General features: G+C 40.6%; 1 protein-coding gene across 1 annotated transcript in view; it reads left to right on the forward strand.

The window, feature by feature from the left end:
* Window positions 1–20,911, forward strand: part of LOC138481019 (sodium- and chloride-dependent neutral and basic amino acid transporter B(0+)-like) — a 753,261-nt gene that overhangs the window by 392,963 nt on the left and 339,387 nt on the right. Inside the window, exon 9 of the mRNA XM_069612866.1 lies at window positions 13,428–13,553. Within this exon, the coding sequence (XP_069468967.1) occupies window positions 13,428–13,553 (126 nt within the window). The remainder of the gene's footprint in view (window positions 1–13,427; window positions 13,554–20,911) is intronic.

The raw sequence follows: 20,911 nt of genomic DNA on the forward strand, positions 1-20,911 counted from the left end.
AATCAGGTTGTTAACACAGCATAGTAAGTGCCACAACATATATATTAATTATATTAAACCAATAACTGTTTCTATATTAAAAAAACACATTATTTGGATTAAAAATCCAAATTATTCCAGTCTAAATCTAAAATATATTTGCAGAAATTCCTCTGAGACATTGCTAGAGATCTTAAAAATAATTAAATGACAGGATATTATACATGCAAGGCATTGCCATATACACTGATACAATCCTTTTTACAACATAATACAGGCATAGTGCTTATTTCTTCATTGGCTGTACAATTGTGTATCCGTAATTCCTCTTACTTAAGGTGAAATGAGGGAGCCTCCTCTTTGCAGTATTTGTGTCTTCCTGCTTCACATACGAAAACATATTGGAAGGATGTATGCCATTTGCAGTATTATGCATTTACTAAATTAGCTTGCCTGTAATTGAGCACAACACAGGCATATGTGCTTTTTTGAAATATAAATGATTCATTAAACTTTGGATACATGAATGCCATTTTCAACAGAGGTGAAGGAGCTTTCCTGTGACTATCTCGACTGTGTAATATCGAATCATACTATATTTTGACAGATGCAAATTTATTTTTTCTTGATCCTCCTTGCCCAAATGTATGGATGGAGGGATACCTGCATGTGACATTGTGTGTTGTTTTATGTTATTGGTATTAAAACAGCACCTTAGTGTCATTTTTATGGTTTTTGGCACTTTGGAACCTGCACAAAATGGGCTAAGTTCAATTAATGGGAGAAGAAGGAACAGTTATAAAGGTCCCTTTGCTCTTGTGTTCATCCATGAAGATTGGAAGGAATTGGTTCTGTGTGCTAGTATGGAACTACTTCTGGTATGTGTATTTAAAAAGGAGGCCCTGTTGTAGGTATTCTGCTCAATTTGCTACTAGCGTGGTATGTACTGTGAGTGAGGATGGGTTGAAGGCTGCTGGAGAGCTCAGTGTGAGAAGCTGGTGGGAGAGGTCTAGAGTTCTGTTGTTGGTAGTACTTTCTAGAGAAGGCGGTTTTATCTTGTGTCACCTGCAGCATGATAGTGGGTCGTCAATTTGTGTAGTATAAGGTGGAAAGAAGAATGGTGAGAACGTGCATCAATGCAAAAGGTGGCATAGTATAGCGTGGCAGGGCAAAACAAAGCCTTACAAGACATAGCAAGGCATGTAAAGTCCCAACATGGCAAAGCTACATGGTTCCCTGCCCATGCTCCTACCACTTGCCCCTGCAGACGCATGCAATTTCAGTTTCTCTTTGCCACTGTTAACCCCCTCTCTTCTCTCGCTCTCTCTATCTCACGCTCTCCCTTTATCTCTGTCTCGCTCTCTCTCTTGCTTTCTTTAACACTCTCAATATATCACTGCGCTCTCAAATATATACATTGTACACTCCATGCAACAACGATCAGGGAATGGGTAAATTGGGGAAGGGGATGACGGGGGACTCCACTCCTCACACTAAACCCTAAGAATAGTGCTAATGATTATAGGAGGCATGACGTTTCTGGTTCAGAGAAAAAGCTGCCTTAGATATGAAAACACCAGGTTCTCATTTAACTTTCATTAGTGTGTTGGTTGGTAGGCTAAGAGTCATCTCAAACCTCACTTTAATGTGATCTGGTGCTGTGTTCAGTGTGGCTTGCTGGAGCTTTTGCCCGTCAGGCCAAGGCATGATGCACAAACAAAATGTATTTCAGCCCTTATATAGGCAATTTTGGAAGGACCCAAAATCCCTTGTAATTTCTGCCTGAGGTCTACCCCAGTATCTCTAACATGCCTCAAAACGTCTCTCACATTGTGCACACAGCCAGAGGCTGAACATATCTCCTCCACACACTCAGCCGGTGTTTTCAATTAAGATTGGGATTTCGATGAGTTGGGGAGCATAAAAGATAAAAGAGAGAGTATTTCTCAAAATGACCCAAAACGCTGTGTGTCCATGCTGATTGCTGTGTGTCCATGCTGATTGCTGTGTGTCCATGCTGATTGAAGGTCAAGAGAATCATGAACACTAAACGAGTTGGAGTTGGATTGAAAAGGAGGGCTGCAGGATGCACAATTGAACAACTCTGACATCTAGAATGCAAGGCATCTTTACTAGGCTCTGTTCAAGCGTTAAACAATGAATCATGGCACTAGGCACTATGATGAGCAGTTCTATCATAAAGGTGCAGGTTGGCCACATGGGATTTAGGGAGTCATCAACCTTGGATCAGAAGAATGGCTGAATCTATGGTAGAAGGGTCTACATTGTTTCCTATAGAGCAGGATTCATCATCTCTATGCCACAGGTATGCACATTTCTCAAAAGAAGTGTTCTCACCCAAAGGTGCCGTATTTATCTATTTGTAGAGGCCTGTGCTTCCTAGGTGATGATGATGGGGAGCAGGCGAAAGAGTGTGGACACAGGATCCCAGCTGCACAGAGATAGGGAGAGGATATCAGGGCTTATTATCAGTACAAGCTGTGAACTGTCTCCACATGGGGAGTCCTGATGTCAGGAAGGAACTGCCTCACCCACAAACAATTACATGTGTTAACAAAAAGTGGTTTGGGGGATTGTCATTCTTGAATAAGAATGTTGCGGTCCCTGTGTAGAGGCAGTATTCTGACAGATTTTTACCCAATAGGAACAATTTATACAATTTGATATACGTGCTTGGATGCGTAGTGCTTAGTTAGTTATGGTGAAACTTCAAAAAGCTATGAAATTACATATTTTACAGCCATGTAGGCCCATTTCAATTGCCTGGTCATATTTAATACTAAATGGCTTCACATCTTACATTTGTCAAGAAAGATCGTTGAAACTTGAACTAGGTCTCATTGTGCTCATCTTGAGTTGGCAGATGCAAAATATGTGTCACACATTGAGATGTAGATGTTTGGATGTCATCAGGGATGGCGGATAGGAGAATGGTGTTAGCATTAGTGCCATGGAGTAACAAAACCTCTCTCTTGGAAGAGTTAAGCATTCGGGAGCATGGCTCTGAGACACTGTTAGTGCATTCCAGGAAAGTGGGGGGAATGAGAGAAAGAAAACAATAGGGATTGATCTACAAAGATGTGCTAATGGGAGCCAAAGTACATGGTGCGTTTTCCCAGGAAGGAGATGGAGAGAGTGATGAGGAGTGGGCAGAGGACTGATACTCGTGTGATTTGCACAGGAAGAGATGAGGGGAAGAGGTGTAGGGTTTCCAAGCAATGTAAAAAGAGTGGTTAGCGAGAATGGAGGTCAAACAATTGCATATGGTGTTCTTGAAGCCAAGATTGGAAAGGATTTGTAGGAGGGAGGGATGATCTACAGTGTGAAAGGTGCTGAGAGATCAAGTAGGAGTGGGATGGAGGAGAAGTGAGCATTGTGATCAGCATTAGAAAACTGTAGACATGCACTAGACAAGTGTCTATAGACTGTTTGTTCTGGAAACCTGTTTGAAGGAGCATGCAGCGTGAGTAATCCTTGAAGCAGTTCACTGGATGGGTAAAGAAAACAACCCCCCTCAAGTGGAGGTGTCTGGAAGGAGAAAGGTATGTAGAATGAGAGTTTGCTAGAGTCAATCGCCAGAGGGTTTCTTGAATATGAGTATTACAGCAGCTATTTTGTAGCAGGCAGGCAAGGTCACAGTGCAGAGGTAGGTGTTAAGGAGAAAGGAGAGGTACGAGTAAATGATGGGCTGACAGGAGGTGGAAAGAAGAAGGAAGTAGGTGGAAAAGATAAGAGGGTGAGCAGGATGTCACATATTTTAGTGATTTTAGAGGAAAAGTAGGCGGCAAAGTCATCAGTGGACAGAGAGGAGGGTGTCAATCGTATTTAATGTGAAGAATGGCCTTGAAGGTATGGGATCGTTTTTGGGGCAGTGAGCCATGAGAGGATATAAGGTCAGTGTAGAAAGAGTTTTTAGCAGTGTCCATTGCAATAGTGAGGGCAGGGAGAGGGTTTTTGTGGGCAGTTACTAGTGTTGTTTAGTTAGTGATCCTTTCACCAGCCATATAGGGGAAAGTGCAAAACCATGGATGTATTTTAATCCTGTATAAAGGTGCATTAACACGATCTAATTTTAGCTAGGGTGGCAAAAAACTCACCTTTGAGTTCAAGTATGATTTCAGCTGCTTGCGGAGGTAGCTCCAGTCTCCAGGAGACCTCAATATACTAGTTTCTGGATTGGTCAGCTGCTATTAGCTGAACAAGTCAGAGCCTGGTCTGGTGGCAGAGATGATCTGCCTTTGTTTTTTGGCCTTAAGAGATCACCAGCATATATAATTATTTTTCTGACCTGAGGAGCCCAGACTTAGGAGGCACTGATTGTTCACAATTTTTAGGAAATTATTTGTAGGAAAGAATGGAGTCAGAGGGAGAGGACAAAACACAGACACTGTGAATGAGGCTGGTCGGAAACCGTTCACTCTCCCTCTGGTCATTTGCTGCCCTTCGGTTGTCAATAAGATACTACAGCTAGCCCTAATTGTAGGATGAAGGTTACACAGAAGTTGTTTTACAGTATGGTTATATTGTTTGTTTTTATGTAATTTGATGTTCTATGAGATTGATAAAAGGAATGGAATGATTTAAGGCCACTGAGTTTAGTTGTTCAAAAAATAAAATCAAGATCAGTCAAGCAGAAATCATATCATAGTGTCACAGACACATACATGATTCACCAGATGGTCCCGGAATATATCCTGGAAATCACCAAAGAATAAATGTACACCATTGAATTTTATGGAGCAGTAAAGTGTGCCATTGACACCTTGCCAAATTTACTCCACATACCAACGTTTTTATAAAAAATACACCCAGATTCTTCCAGGAACACCACCTTTGGCTGTGCAAGCAGACTGTGGATTCTCTCTGTCGCAGCTGCAGTGAAGGAAACCACAAAAGCATATGCTGCTAATCGATGCTTGACACTGACAAATGATAAAGTAGACTGAATCCATCAATAGCTAATAAATCAACCATGTAAAATCAGCCAGATTTCCTATATTATAAAGCAATCAGGATGCTTCTTCTTGTTGGTTTCCATGTTTTAGTCCTCCGAAAAACACGGTTCAATCCCAAAGAATTGGAGCCAATAAAAAGCACCGATTAGAAGCAAATCTTTCTGAAAATACCTGAGCCTCGTGACTCCTTAATCTCTCTGAAAAACCCAGAAGCTTGAATGGCCTTTTTGTTTGGCAAGAGCAATTTACATTCCAGGGTTTGAGAAAAAATGAGTAATACAGAACAACACAGACATGTCATGACATAGGGATTGACAGACAAATTGAAGTCAGAATGTAAGGTTACTGGTGCTTTATTGGGTACAAAATAATATACATGATTAGGCTTTAATGAGCTGATGGGACAGGGTTCTAACAGGAGTATAACTTAACCAAACCTTTCTTAGGACTTTGACCCACCTTCTATTCTTCTTAACCTCAAACAAGTCTACCCGTTTGCCTGGAATGAGCCACGCAAAATCTCGGGGATTGGTTGCATCCCGCACCTCTTTATGGCTCATTGCAGGGTTGTTTTCATGGCATGATTGGTTTCTCCAGGATTTCAGGGGCACCACAACCCCTCATGCTTTTGGTCAGCTTTTTCACAGTTGGAGGACCCTGGTTGTCAGACTAAACCACAACTTTGGCACTGGTGCTCTGTGCTTTTATTTGATATCATTAGCCCCCACAATCGTTGTGAGACCATTCCACCATTGTCTTAGGTCAGTAAGGATTGGAGATCTGAGGACCTCCTCTAATGCCCTTTTATTCTTTCCCTCGCCCCCTCTTGCTCCTTCCCTCGTAACTGTTCATTATTCCTTCCTTCTTCCTCTGCTCATGTTGTGTTATTTCTCTCTGTCTCCCCTAATAGTTTCCCTTTACACCATTTGGGCTCTGCACCAGTCCACAATGTTCTACTTCTCAATCTCTGTTCTTCCTTCTTTGGGTTTTCTCTCTTTTTCTACCACCTCTCTGTTTCCGCTCTTCTTCTCCTTCCCCACATTTAGTCATATCTCTCTCTTCTCCTTCTCCTTTTACCATCTTAATCACATCTCTAGCTACTTATGATGACGGAGATAAAGTGGGTGATGCGCAAGGACCCACCCCCATGTGTCACCTGATGAGAACGAACACACAGAATAAGGAAATTGGAATAAAGTGGCATTCTGTGTATGCCACCGCCATGTAGAATGAAACACAATTAGGATAGAGTTAGTTTGCCACACTGTAGGGAATTAGTTTGCCACATTTAAGGAAGGGTTAGGTTGCTGAATACACAGAGAGGTGTTGTTGCAAATGGTGGCATGCACAGTTATATAGGGCACACATGTATAACCTCATCATAAATTAACAAGAGAAACGCCCTGCATAGCACACGGTTAAGAAAGCACCGAATTTTGTTTTAAATAGCTTTGTAGTTTATTCAGTGTATTCAGGACTGTCCCCATATTGGTCTTGTAACGGAAGGCAAGCAGGGGTAGTATTTTCCTCAGGATGTTCAGCTAATTATGGGAAGGTCTGGTTACTATTCATTTATTTATTTATATACAGGTGGAAGTAAGCTCTTTTGTTCAAGAAAGAACGTACAATGGCTAAGAAATCTGATTTGACAGCAAGCAGTGAGCTTCTTACAATGGGGTGAGTTTAAGGGACATTCTGACCAGGTTGTGGAGGGGAGTAAATGGAACAGTCACTGGGGACAATACATAAGTAGACATATATAGATTAAGGACAATGAACATTGGACATATTTAAGTGCAGGTAGGTGGTACGACCAGCTGTGCTTGGGATGTGACCATGATGGGTTTAGTGCTAGAGTGGAGGCAGAGGAAGTGAGGTTCCTTTTTATTTGTGGGTGACTTGAATTATAAGACATTCACAAATAGGCACATTATGAAACTGAAGCCTAATAGATTTTCACTGAATAAATATGGTGCAAAGATTGTATTGCCATGTGCGGAGGATACCAATGAATTGGATCCTTGGTTACATTTTATTAATACAAATTGTCTTAATCAATTGTATGTGAACGATCAAACAGATATGTCATCAGATTATACCTGGTTCTGCAGAAAGAATTTCTCTTGGTTCGATTATATATTTTTCTCTGATTCTCTTCTGGGTGGTATAGGACAAACAAGTCTTACACCAACACAGATTAGTGATCATGTGGTACAAAAATGTAAACTTGCCGTCCAGACTAATATGAAAGAAAAAGAGATCATGTTGGGGGCACTCTGTCTAAATAGACCTGGTAATTTTATGGATTGGTCTATTAATAATATAGACAGATCTGTGAGCTATCTTGAGGATATGGTCTCAACAATGGATAGAAATAGGTGTATTGATGTAAGAACTTTTGAAGAAATCTCTCTGGCTGCTAATTGATACACATATGATCGACCCAGGAGTAATACTGCTAAAATAATGTATAAAAGAAAGATATTTGATATTGTAATTGCTAAAGAAAAAAAGAGACACTATAAGGAAATGAATGCAGTTAAGCATCAATATAGCAATGAATATGACAAAAGGAGGATAAATTAACATCTGAAAACGGGTTATAAAAACTTGTCACAATGATATAAAGCCTCTGAACATTCCAAAAGATGGGTGATAGTTAGAAATGTGTTAAACCACTGTGACAGATGCAAATTCTGGAATATGTACAATATGTACAATAATGAAAATGGTGGAAGGGGTAAAGATATTAATCAAATAAAAGAGTTAGACTGAATTAAGTATATTAAACAGAGATATGATGGAAACAGGCAACTATTTAATATCGCCTATACAGGGGATTAAAATATTGAGAGCTTTAACATGACCTTTAAAAGTGCTGATATCGTAGCAGTCATTGTTAAAACGAAACCTTCCTGTGCCCCTGGGCCAGATGAAATACCAAACTTAATATACAAGAGAAATCCAGGATATTGGGCAAACATATTTACTCAGCTATTTACTACAATTTTTATGACAGATTTATTTCCGGTCAGCTGGAAGGCAACCATCTTAATACCTATATTTAAGAAAGACGCTCTTGAGGATCCACATAATTACAGATTGCTAGCCATGACAGATGCCTGTTCAAAAATCTTCGCTCAAATCCTCTTGCAGGAGTTGGATGCCTGGATTAAAAATAATAATATATTATCTAAGCAGCAAACAAGTTTTCGAAGAGGCATGATCACTCCGTATAATGCCTGGACTTTATTGTATCTGATAAGAGACCATCTGAAAGAGGACGATTCATTGGTTATATGTTCCATAGAATTTAAAGGTGCCTTCGACACAGTTGACCATCAATTTTTGTGGAATTAACTTGGCAAATGGGGTTTTAGCACTGTGTTATTACATTTTTTACAGACATTTTACACAGACACAGTTGCCTAAATAAGATTAAATCAGGAGGGAGCCCTAAGTGAAACAATTGGGACTAATATGGGCTTAAAACTGGGTTGTTCACTTGTTCCCACTCTTTACAATGTGTATGTATCCAACATTGGTCAGACTTTAGTGACTGCAGAAATGTTCCACCTACGATAGGCGATGAACATCTGGCCTGGCTTACGCAGATTACACCCAGATAAAACCCAGATTGGTGTACAACGAATTATCGATAAATTAGTACAACATTCTAATGATAAAAGGTTGGTTATAAATTTCCCAAAAACTAAGATTATGATGACTGAGTACATTTGTGTGGTTAATGGACAACAACAGAATTGATGTCGTTCAAACCTATTTATGGTATTTTTATTTTTGATACCTTGAATATAGCAATGCATGAACAATTTATAAGGCAGAAAATTGAAAAATGGTTTCTGGCTGTATACAATTTTGTAAGAGCTGAAGGTGGATATTCCTTGGAAGGCCTGGTTAAACTATATAAAACCTGTCTAATTCCCTGTTTGAGCTGTGGGCTTGAAATATTTACTGCCAGAGAAACACGTTGGTTGGAAACAATTGAGGGTAATATTTGTAGAAGAGCGCTGGGTGTTTCTAACAATACCCCTATGACAGGTTTGGACTGTGAGTTAGGACTGCTCTCTTTAAATATGCAAAAGAAACTGGCTATGGGTATATTGTATGGTCGTATGAGAAGCAAAACTGATGAGCAGAATTGTATATATTCTAATTTCAAGAAGGTGGTAACTCAGGGGTGTGCAAATCAAGCATTTAGAGAATGGAATAAGGATGTGTTTTTATTTTTTGATGGAATTAGTTTTATCATTGATAAAGAAACGAATGTAGCAGTGATATAAAAAGAACAATCTAACTACGCATTGCTGCTTTTCTCACCTCCTTCTACAGTCCATCACTTTACATAAATGATTTTAAGCATGTTTTCTGATGACTGTGCTTAGGCAAAAACAGGAGGAGTTACTCCACATCTCCACATGCATATTTACATTGGCTGCAGTGCAAATGCAGGGGAAATGTGCACTAAGTGTAATTAGATTGAACATGCGCAAAATTGTGTTTGGGCATGCACAAATGCACCAAAATGATGACCCCACTCTCAATTTCTATCTGCCCACTAACGCTGACCCCTTATCTCTTTGTATTCAATTTTTTTTTAACTCAATCTTGATTCATGCTTGATAATTATAGTATAGAAATCTGGCAATTAACTTTTCAGAGACCGGGTGGACCGCCAATGGCTGAGACATGAAACGTTCCTGCCTAATTCCTTCTGTATGTAATTTCATATCCAAAATATGTGTCCAAGTTCCTTGTAAAAAATGAGTTACATCATTTGTGTGCTTGTAAAAATCACAAGATTTTATTCTTTGTAGATCCGATGCATTTTGGACTTGAGCCCATCTTCAGGGATCCAAAATGATCATAGATAGAGGCAACACAACATCTGTTACGTTATAGTCATATGCTAATAATTAACCTGTTTTTCACTAACCATCTCATTAACGTATCACATATCTGCCTGTAAAGTCTCTGTGATCTGTCCTGAAAGAGAAAGAACATCTTGGTACTTGTTCTCATTCTAAAACTATGTGTATAATAGTGGATACAGTTATATGTATTGTACCGCCCCTGATGTAGCAAAATCATGGTAATTACATACCTCAACTTCTATTTAAATATAAATGCTGGATGATATGTATGTAGTCTGATTGTCTCTTCTACTCGTGTATTACATTGTGAAAAGGAAAAAGAAGACGGAACCTTGAAGTGTTTTACGATCAAAAGGTTATGAACCTGCCTATTTTTCCAAAAATTAGTTGTAATTACCTTGTAGGGGATATTTTCATACATTTCTGTGGAACCATCAGGTCACCTCTGTGCCGAGAACACAGTGTTTCCTGATGGTAGCTCATAATCCTAGTTTTTATTGTAAGCGCATGCAGCCAAAACACAACCTGATGATGCCATTAGCATGATGACGTCATTACGGTATTGTGTGCTTCATAATTATGCTTTTACTCTGTGGTGGCTGGTGAATTTTTTTATTGGAGGGGCATAAATGTTTTCCCACGAAAATGTGGGAGTGACTGAGCAATCCAGGAGAGGTCTGGGGTTCTCCCCCAAGAAAAACTATAAAATAATGGGTTAAAATAGTGCATTTTACAGCATACTCTGTAAGCAAAATTGGGTCAAAAATCCACAGTTTGCATTTAGTTTTGTAGGGAAGGGGAGCACATTAAAATATCCAATAGATGCATGTCACCAACACTGTTCAGGAGCCTTTTCCAACTCATTTTGATGGTGACTTTGCCCACAATATATGCCAGCAAAATAAGCATGTTTATGATGGCTGTTCCATACATGTCCATGCAGACTACTGCACCAATACCTGGCATCATTACCAAAACGTATGAACCAAAAGGGCCTACCCGCTTTTCCAGTTGGGGCTAGGGATATACAGCAATACACACAAGAAAGTGTGCCCACTGGGAATTATTGAAAACCTAGTTCTAAAGTTATGAAAGGCTAAGCTTCCTGTACCTCCAAATAGAGGTTACGACGTTGCAACCCTGTATTATTCCATATCTAAGAATACATCAAAAATAAAAGACAAACAATCATGAAATAACAACTACTTTCCATATCTGATGATATTTATTTACATCAATACATGCATATATACAGGATTTAATACAAAAATACAAAGAATACAGTAGCACCAAATAATAATGGATGCTGGCCAGCCCACAATTAAGAAAAATCGTACTTAATAAGCTGAAATGCTGGCAAATGCAGCAAACATAATGGAGAACAAAATTAAAGATACTTCCAAATGATACAACAATAACATAACTAACAAAGTTGAACGAAAATCTACCTACTCATGAAGAATGCAGGGGGTAGGCTGTCAGGCAACTGCTGTGTATCTACTGCTAAATAACAGAGGCCAACTGTATGATGTAAAGCAGACCCACGGACAAATAGGGTCCAAAGCCACACATTTTCCTTTTTGTTTTGTAGGGTAGGGTAGCACATTAAATCCAATAGATGCATGCCACCAACACTGTCCAGGAGCATTCTCAACTAATTCTTATGGTGACTTTGCCCACAATATATGTCAGCAAAAAAAACATGTTTATGATTGCTGTGCTATGCATGTCCATGCAGACTGCACCAATACATGGCATAATTGCCAAAAAGAACATATCCTTGTTGTCTTTGCCATTACAAAATGCTGTGCCGCAATTAGGAAATATATCCAGACTAACTGCACCAATGTAGGCCATTCGAGCCACATAACAATTATCATGTTTGCGTTAACCTTGATGCCCAGTAAAAAATGCCATGCCAGAGTCATAACAAGTCTGGCTCCAGCAGCGTAGGTGAGTCTAGCCACATAACAACACTTATCATGTTTGCTTTAACCTAGATTTGTTGAAGAAAAAATAACCAGACTAACTGCAGCAGTAAAGGCCAGTCTAGCCACGTACCAACACTTATCATGTTTTCTTTAACCTTGATCCCCAGTAAAAAAAAGCATTGCCAGAGTCAGAATATGTAACTAGACTGGCTGCAGCAATGCAGGCCAGTCTAGCTACATAAAAACACTTTTCATATGTGCTTTAACCTTGATTCCCAGTACATAATCCCCCCCACAACCTGAAAACAGAGGCCCGCTCCCCAGCACACACGCTAGAAACAGCATTCATTGATTTAGCATTCATACACATTCACTAGCGCACCCAAACACATTTGCTTGCACTTTCATATACATTCACAGCTTTCATAACTCTTTCACCTGTACATCCATAACATACACTCTCTCATTCACACGTGTACTCACACAACATGCACTCATTCCTTAACATGCAAACATGCACACATGCACATATTTATTTATTTACCTGCAGCAGTGCTCTAGAATCCTTTATCCGCCGCCATCCAGACAGGCTCCCATGATGGCTCTCTGGCACCTGCACAACATGAACATGAACCAGGAAGCAGGGAGAGCTTCCTAGTTCCAGTCCATGCAAGGAGGAGCCAGGGCACTTGCTGACGACTACCAAGGCGCTCTGAATGTGTGGGGAGATGGATGAGCACCCCATAAACAGATTCAGAGTCGTATTACCCCAGCGTGCATCCCCAATGGGCCATGAAAGGCTTAGGAAGCAAAATGCCCCTGGCCTTGCATGGCCCATTAGATGTTTCACTTTGACAGTGCAAGCCAGCTCAGGAGCTTGACATCAGCTGCTTGCAGCAGCTGAGTGAGTGCTTAGTGTTTTCACTGGGCTGGCTTGTCGGCTCATCCATAATGGGTGGGCCGATGTCCCATCGCCCATTATGGATGAGCCGTCTCTGCTTTTACTTATCCTGACATATGCACACTCACATTGGCATATGCAGACATGCTGTTTGAACACGTGCAATCATATTAGCACCAGTGCAAATACAGTGAACGTGTTTTTGTATCGGTGCCAATCAGATTGTGCTTGCACAAAGAGCTTTTGCTCATGTTCCATTGTACTCTAAAACGGCCCCATTCTGTTGAGGGATAAACAGCCTTATAGTGTGGACATCAAAGTGTACAGAAGACAAATGACTGTTTTCTGTTGTTTAGTATATGAAAGGATTCATTGATAAGACACACATATTGTCTAACAGATTGCTGACAGGGGACTTTAGATGAACTGACTCACTGAGCAATGTAGCAGGAGTGGCTTCCTTATTATGTGCAAAGTAGGCGGCATGAAGGTGGGGCTGTGATGTAGCACTGCTGGCTTGTTAGTTTCACATTCTTAATGTCTCAAGGCCTTGTAAGAATGTCACTGTATTTTCCCTTGCTCCCTCCCTTGCCTTGAAGCGCTTTGAAACACGTGTGTATAGGCGCTATACAACTAAACAATCAATCAATCAACAGAGGACTATATCATCATGTCAGTGTACTATAATACTATTATCAATACCTAATGAAAGGAGGATGTTTAATACATGTTGTCTCTCTCACAGGATTTGATTTGGCGTTTGTTGCGTATCCATTCGCTCTGACGAAGTTGCCAGTTTCTCCACTTTGGTCCTTTCTTTTCTTCTTCATGCTGTTGTTGTTGGGTCTTGACTCCCAGTTTGCGCTGATAGGTAAGTTAAACATGCTTCACTTTTTTAATGAAACAGCTTCACATCAGTATGGCAATGTTATAACATTCTGAAGCGTGTATTTAAGTTCACAACAACGGGTATGGGCCTCATTACGACCCTGGCGCTAATGGGTTAACGGTGCCGTAAAAGGCTGTGGCGCCGTTAACCCATTAGTGCCTAATTACGAGGTCCCTTTGCGGGACCCGACCTTAACGGCTGGTCTAGACCAGCCGTTAAAGTAGGGACCCGCAAAGGAACCTTCGCGGTAAGTATGGTAGCGTAATTTGCGGTACCGTACTTAGTGCCTTTGCCATTCCCATTATGCCCTATTGGGCAAAAATGGGAATGGGGAAGGGCCATGGGGAAATGGGGAAATACCGCCCCGCCAACCTTGGAATGGGGTGGTAATTCCCCATTTCACCATGGCGGACACATTACGATACCGGCACCAACCATGGTGCTAATAGCGCCATGGTTTAGCGCCGGTATCGAAATGAGGGCCTATGTGTTTATATTTGAGCATGCATGACTGAATGAATGGATGAATTACCACATATCAACCACCTCACATCATGGTGATTACAGAACCACAGCTCAATTCCCAATTGTGTTCTTTGAAATATGAGTTAATATGTAATAAAGTTTTCATGTGATAATGTATGTATTAAAATGTCTTTCTCAATTCATATTTCTCAATTTCCTTTCTCTGAATAATACATACTTTCCTTGTTATGCTTTGTGTTTGCAATCATTGGTTTAGAATAAATACTTAGGGATTTAATTTCGTTTTTTCCTCCCTTTGAATTTCATTGAGATGTTCTGTTGGTGGAGACCCCTAAACTTGCCAGCTTTACCCTTGATGAAGAGAAATGTTTTTTAGGAAAAATTTTAAAACATTTAATTATCAAGCAAAATGTTTTCAGGGGAGTATTATTATAGAGTCGTTTCCACATATTAGTGTCTACTGTAGACAGTGACAACATAACAATTACAGAGTGGATTGAAGCCCAGTGTTCAGTTGATAGAGGGGTTGATGAGAGATTCACCAGGAGCAAGCCCTGGATTTGGTTACTAGGTAGGAGCTCAACCTCCTGTCCAATGATGTTACAGAGAATGATGGGTACCAACATTCGTATCTCCTCTCTGCCTCCTGGCAGTGCGTCCGTCCATGTGTGCTGTTGCCAGGGTAAGCAGGTGCATGTACTTCTACCCTTGTTGAATGGGAAGGAGGCACCTAGTGGGCAAATGGTAGACAGGGCCTTGGAAAGCTGTGTCTGGCATGTATTAGAGATGCATTTGGGCAAAAGAGTTGCTACATTTGTAAGTGAAATGGCTGATGCTGCTCATAAAAAGAACACTACGTACAAACGTAAATGTCAAGTGCTGTAGACCATTGTTCTTCTCTATACAAAACTGTAAGTGACTTTGATTTTGCTAAAATGGAAGCAGACTGCTAAATGGTAAGCTTCATAGAGGAGCAAGAAACAGAACCACAAAGGAAACAAGGGGGTAAATGAATATAAAACTGTGCATCTTTGGTGAAAACCTCAAATGAAGGGTGTGTTTTTAGTGAGGGCAAAGTATCTAATAGCCAATAAGAGAAAATGGAAACAAAGAATGAGACCTGATACCAGGCAGGATTTTAGTCGGGGAGTGAGGTGCTCTGAGCAGCACATGGCTGTGAATGGCAGAAAAGAAAGGCCATCCATGCATCCATGTGGCTATGATAATTCATTAAATGAGTAAAATACTCACTTACTATGTTTGGCATAAGCAGGCGAAAGGGGAAGAAAACATATTAGTTTTATTTTCTATAATATTAATTCTAATTGTGGCTTGTGCATTTTTATGACACTAGTGATACTGACACTTATAAGATATAGTCAATAAAACATATGATATTATATTCCTATTGAGAAGATAATAGAACTCTAGTCAGACCACATGTATGTAAACTGGTGTTATTAAGCCTTTTGAAGATCAGGCAAATCCGATGGATTTAGTTACCGAAATCTATTGATGATATTCTTGTATGGTAAAGTAATAAACTCCCCCGCACAAAGCCTCCATCATCCCTGAAGATTGATAGTCTTTGGGGTTCAAAGGGTGAAGGTGACACTGTTGTACCATATGAATAATATTACAGAGACTCTGAAAAGTGGGCATTGCGGATGTTGCCTTGTGGGTCAGGGGCGCCCTATTTCCACACAGCTTATCACTCCAATTCTTCTCAGATTCCACACTTTGTTGCCCCACCCTTTCTTGCCCCTTCTCAAACTGATTTTGCCGTTTCCAGTTTACAGGCAACCCAACTGTCTGTGCCTGGCCATGCTCCCTTCTCACAGCACCACCCAAAGCTACCTGTTCTCCCCCACCCACTCCTTTCCCCTTTGTTTTATCCATATTGCCAGGGGCGTGGCACCTGCACAAGCACCTATAGCCGTCTCATTACCCCAGACACCCTATCACAGGTTCTAAAAAGGACCACCCGGGCTAGATGAAGGGCTCTGATCCTAATGGGGAGGACGTAGCCCCCCCTGCTCCCAGTTAGCGGGTAGTAAGATCTAGCACTCTTTTTACGCAACATGGTAGCTATCGGACACTGGTTCACATCCCAGAAAAAGGCTTTTCTCATCTGATTACAATGCCAATGTATGCTCTGCTACAATGGTTTACAATTGGGTGTGTGGGGGTTCAAAGTGTGTATCCCTTCCCAACTCACATAGACAGTTCTAATGTACACAACCCTGATACCTGAAAAGGTGATAACTGATACTTACTCACAGATCTACAATATGTTCACAATAGGTTTTTATTGCAAATATTTAGATAGAAATAGGAAGAGAGCAAACCAGAAAGGCTCCATGGAGAGAGAGGAATGAGGCATCTCATAGCACTTGGTTAGTCAGCATTTCACTATGTCTACATATCAGGGTAAAAAAAACACCACGCTGTAAAAAGGAAGCATTTATTTACAAATATAAAAGCCCTCAATACAATATCACTAAAATTACAGTAGTCCAACTTATTCATGTCATCAACGACCTTCTAAATGTTTTTCTGTTCTCACATAGGATCAAAAGACCTTTCTGTGGTAAATAACTTTTTTTTCAATAATCAAAAACACTTTACATTGTCTTGCAATCATGGGCCTAATCATATTACATAAAAGCCCTTTCATACCCCATATGGCGCATAAGACACAATTGTTCTTCACAGCGGCAAAACGCCCTGCCCATGCTTCAATAACAATACGGCTCACTTCTTAATTCAATGCAACACTATGGTTTTCAACCTAAGCCAAAAGCTTCTACAATCGATTCATGAGTCAATATTTCATCTTACAATGCAAAGCACATCTCAATATAATGCGAAACATAATTCACTGCATCAAGATGAAAAGAAAAGACCAGCATTTGAGCACAATATTCATCCAAGCCATCCCCATGGCAATGACAAACTACTCAAAAGGAGCTGCTTAATCACAGATCCCCCCCGCCCCCCCTCGCCCTTTGCCCTGACAGCTCCCCGTCTCAGCATGTCTCATCCAGTCCCTATGTGGGCTTTCATGGTGTTTATATAGGGACAGTTTGGAAAGGCCCTGAATATAAAACCTACTTGTCACTTGATGGGCAGATCCGCAGCTTCTACTTGAAAGCTGTTGTAATATGGACGCTAGTCCCTACCCCCCATGTGTGATGTGGGTAAACAAATCACAAAAGCACTTCCCTTTTAGTAAGGGGCTAAAATAACAACTCCTGCCAAATATATACATTATTCTCAAGGCGTCTCATCATGTTATCACCTCTTAGAACCTTTCTTTGAAAGCAAGGTGCTCCGAAGGGTGTAGCCACGTTATCATGTTGTAGCAAGATGCTCGAAAAGCATCACGCTTCTAGGACCCAAGTCAAGGCCTTTGGCACGGTACTCTGGCTTCTTCAGCAGACTGCCTTTTAACCCTAAATATGAAGAGCAACATCGAATTTGATAGCACGGCTTGCTGGTTTAATATGTAAGCATACGGGGTCGTGTATTGACCTGCTTCAATCTGCATATGTAAGCATACGTGTGCATGTATACATGAAGCTGTTTAAAACTACTAAACGTTTTGCTGTAATGAATGGTGACATAAATCAAACACACATGTGTGCGTTGCATGCAACAAACGTCTTTGCTTTTTAGCTACTTTGCAACATGAGGCTGATACAGGCCTCTAGCGCTTTGAGTGTTTCTTGCTGGTTGAGGTACTATATTGCTATTCTAAATATAGATTGCTCTTTAAGCCTGTAGCGCATCACTAGCTTCAAGGCACGGTGTTAAGCTAATGCTGGTTACATATTTGAGGGGAATTCTGACATGAAATGGTATCTCATGTGCTGCTTGTGTGCTGTTTTAACCCCAAAGGGGCAGAATGGGTGAAATCCATGACAAACCTCTTTCCAAAGTGCAATTGCAGGGATGAAAATATTAGCTCTGTGCGGAAAGCCTGTAATTCTGCTATAGGATTGTTAGTGAAAACCTGACTCCAGCTATAGGACCCACTTCCTGTCTTGCAATCATGTTGTTTATCTTGCTCGGGAAACATTGTGTATCTCTTCAATCATATATCTTAATCACTTGTTTGTTGTGAGCCTTATGGATTAGCACTGCCCCTTGTTCTATTGAACATTGAACATTTCCCTTCATTCACTGTATCCCAGCTCTAATGAAGTCTTTTATTTCTTTTTACTATTATGCTTTCCCCAAACCACAACGCCGATGGTAAAATAAAAATCTGTATTGATACATTGCGAACCTTCATTCCTCACATTGCTCATACAAACACAACAGGCTACTTTCCTTTTATATCAAGGAAGCACTTATGCCCACACCTTAAATCGGAGCAAAGAGCTTAGTCAATTTTTGCTTTGGTCCAATCTAGATAGGGTGATGCGAATAGCATTTATCTGGGCCTGCAGGCCTTCCGGGTAAAAAGGTTACAATAACAGCAGAATGAAGTGATCAATCTAATAAATTGGGGACCACTTCAAATTATTCCTGTCCTGCATAAATTGCATTGGCTATTGGTCAAAAAGGGCTTTTCGTTTAAGGACATGTTCAATGTACACTAGAAGATCAATGGTGTAAGGCCATCTTTCTTGGAAAGAAAATACTCACTACAATCCCCCTAGATCTCTCTGATCTCTTGGTCATAGGCATTTAAGGGTTTCTAGATTTCCTCTATGTTAGATGGCTGGTGCCACACTGGAAGCTCTTCTCTTGCCTCCTTTCTAAAGAACATAAATGCATGGTTGGTCATGCCTTGCAGTGTTTCCGGTGGTAGCAGAGTGCCAAACAAGTATACATTAACATAGCTTAACACTAGAACTAACAGTGACACAAAGGTGAAAGAGGAACAATCACACCCTGACATGGCACCTGCACCGACAGCCCGATGGCTAATTACATCTATGCCCCACACGACAAAAATGTTGTTTGAGATTTTATTTGTGCAGGATGTACAGCTGCATCCTAACAATTGCACTTTGCGCCCTAAAACTATGCCCTGTGGGAAGTCTGGGATAGGTCTGGGCACCTGGTCTTTTATGGTCCATATGAAGCAACAACATTGACATAAGTGGCACCAACATGCACATCACCTTCCCACAAACCAACCAGCACTGAGTCACGTGGTGGTGTTACTTGTCAGTCTGGTAACCCTGTAAAGTGTTGATGGGCAAGAACATTGTTCAGAGTCTCGTAATGGTACCAGACACAGTTGAATCAACAGAACAAACTGTAACCCAGCCTTGCACCAGTCCTGTCTCAACGAGTCAATTCAGGTTAGTCAGAAACACAACTGAGCCTTACTTGAGTATCTCATGTCTGTGGCATACGGGTGGTAATGTTAGCAGTGCACCTGCCCTACTCACTTGTAAAAAACAAATATTTGATGGACTTGATGGAAAGCACTGATGACTACTGGCAGATTCCTAGACAGTGTTACTTTGTATGCTAGACTGTATTCCAGTTGTATAATAAAGTAAGTATAATAGATGGAGAAGAACTGGACAGGTCAGAGAGTATCACAGACGACTTTACCTAGGAATTCATCCTGTACATTGGTGAATGAACAAAGCAATGATTAAATGAGCATAGCAGTGCAATTGATCACCTTCCACAAAGTGCCAGGTATGAGAAGGTAAATGCTAACCACAAACAAGGCACTTGTGCATATACAGCTTTGATGGTATGACCAACAATGTTGGAATCGTTTTCTAGCATGTGGCAGTACGACTTACAAGACTTGTCGTCTCATTTGGGCGACTGCAGGTGGCATATGTTTTAGTTTAATAATTCGACCAGTGGCAGAATGTTATAGTGTGTCTCCTTTAATGATATTACTACTACATGGGGTGGGACCAAGCCTGATTTGCAAATGGTCAATCCCCTTTCTGCAATGGCTTGGCAGGCAAACAACAATGGTCTGGGGCATTGCCCAGAGGGATGCCAGAGGTTTAGATCAATTCAAAACTTTCCGTTTGTTTTGCATTCCTACAACACAATCAGTTCAATCAATGGAAAGCTCCTTCACTTTGAGTGGTGAGGTGGTGCTGGTGACCTCCTAAGGACAATACATCAGATTTCATTTGCATATTCCTTTGTCTTTTATGAACAAACCTCAGATGGCATTTTGACAACACTGTACATGCCTCACTCATGCCAATAAAAAGAGACCAATGATTCTTTATGATTTGTTCAATTTTGTGACATACTGGTTCCTATGTAAAAATGCTGTGTATATTGTATTTCCTGCATGGCAGTTCCATAGGACATATCACAATAGTACATGCTTTTGAGAATGTCTCTTGGCCGTAGCCTCTTGTCTTTAACCTAATCATCATTTGTTCCACTGTGCATCTGAATCCCTGCTCATCGCAAATCATACATTTGATGTGAAGTAATTGGTAATATGGAAGAGAATTAATGGCGTTGCGTGGACACATGGAACTTCTGTGTAACATTGAAAAGTAGTCAGTAGGTACTTTATCTAATGATAACTCGGGTGACTTTTGGCTAATATTCACCATAGTATCTAAATAATTGACCGACTTCATAGTAAAAATGTGGATACATTTGATGGTGTCATATATTTGATTCTGAAAATCAGATTTTCTAGGGAAGTCTCCCAGAGAATGAATACATCATTTATAAAGCGCATCCAGCCCCTGCACAGAAATGCGAATCTTGAAATGTTCATACTTCATAAAGAAGTTTGCGTACTGTGGCGATTCACTAGGTGCCGTCCCTTCTGCGCAGGGGGAAGCCCCTTCTCAACAGGCCAAGGAGGTGAGGCTGCTACCCAATATTCCCCCTAG

Source organism: Ambystoma mexicanum, chromosome 5p (assembly GCF_040938575.1).
Source record: "Ambystoma mexicanum isolate Mex_15411 chromosome 5p, UKY_AmexF1_1, whole genome shotgun sequence".
In the NCBI taxonomy this organism is placed as follows: Eukaryota; Metazoa; Chordata; class Amphibia; order Caudata; family Ambystomatidae; genus Ambystoma; species Ambystoma mexicanum.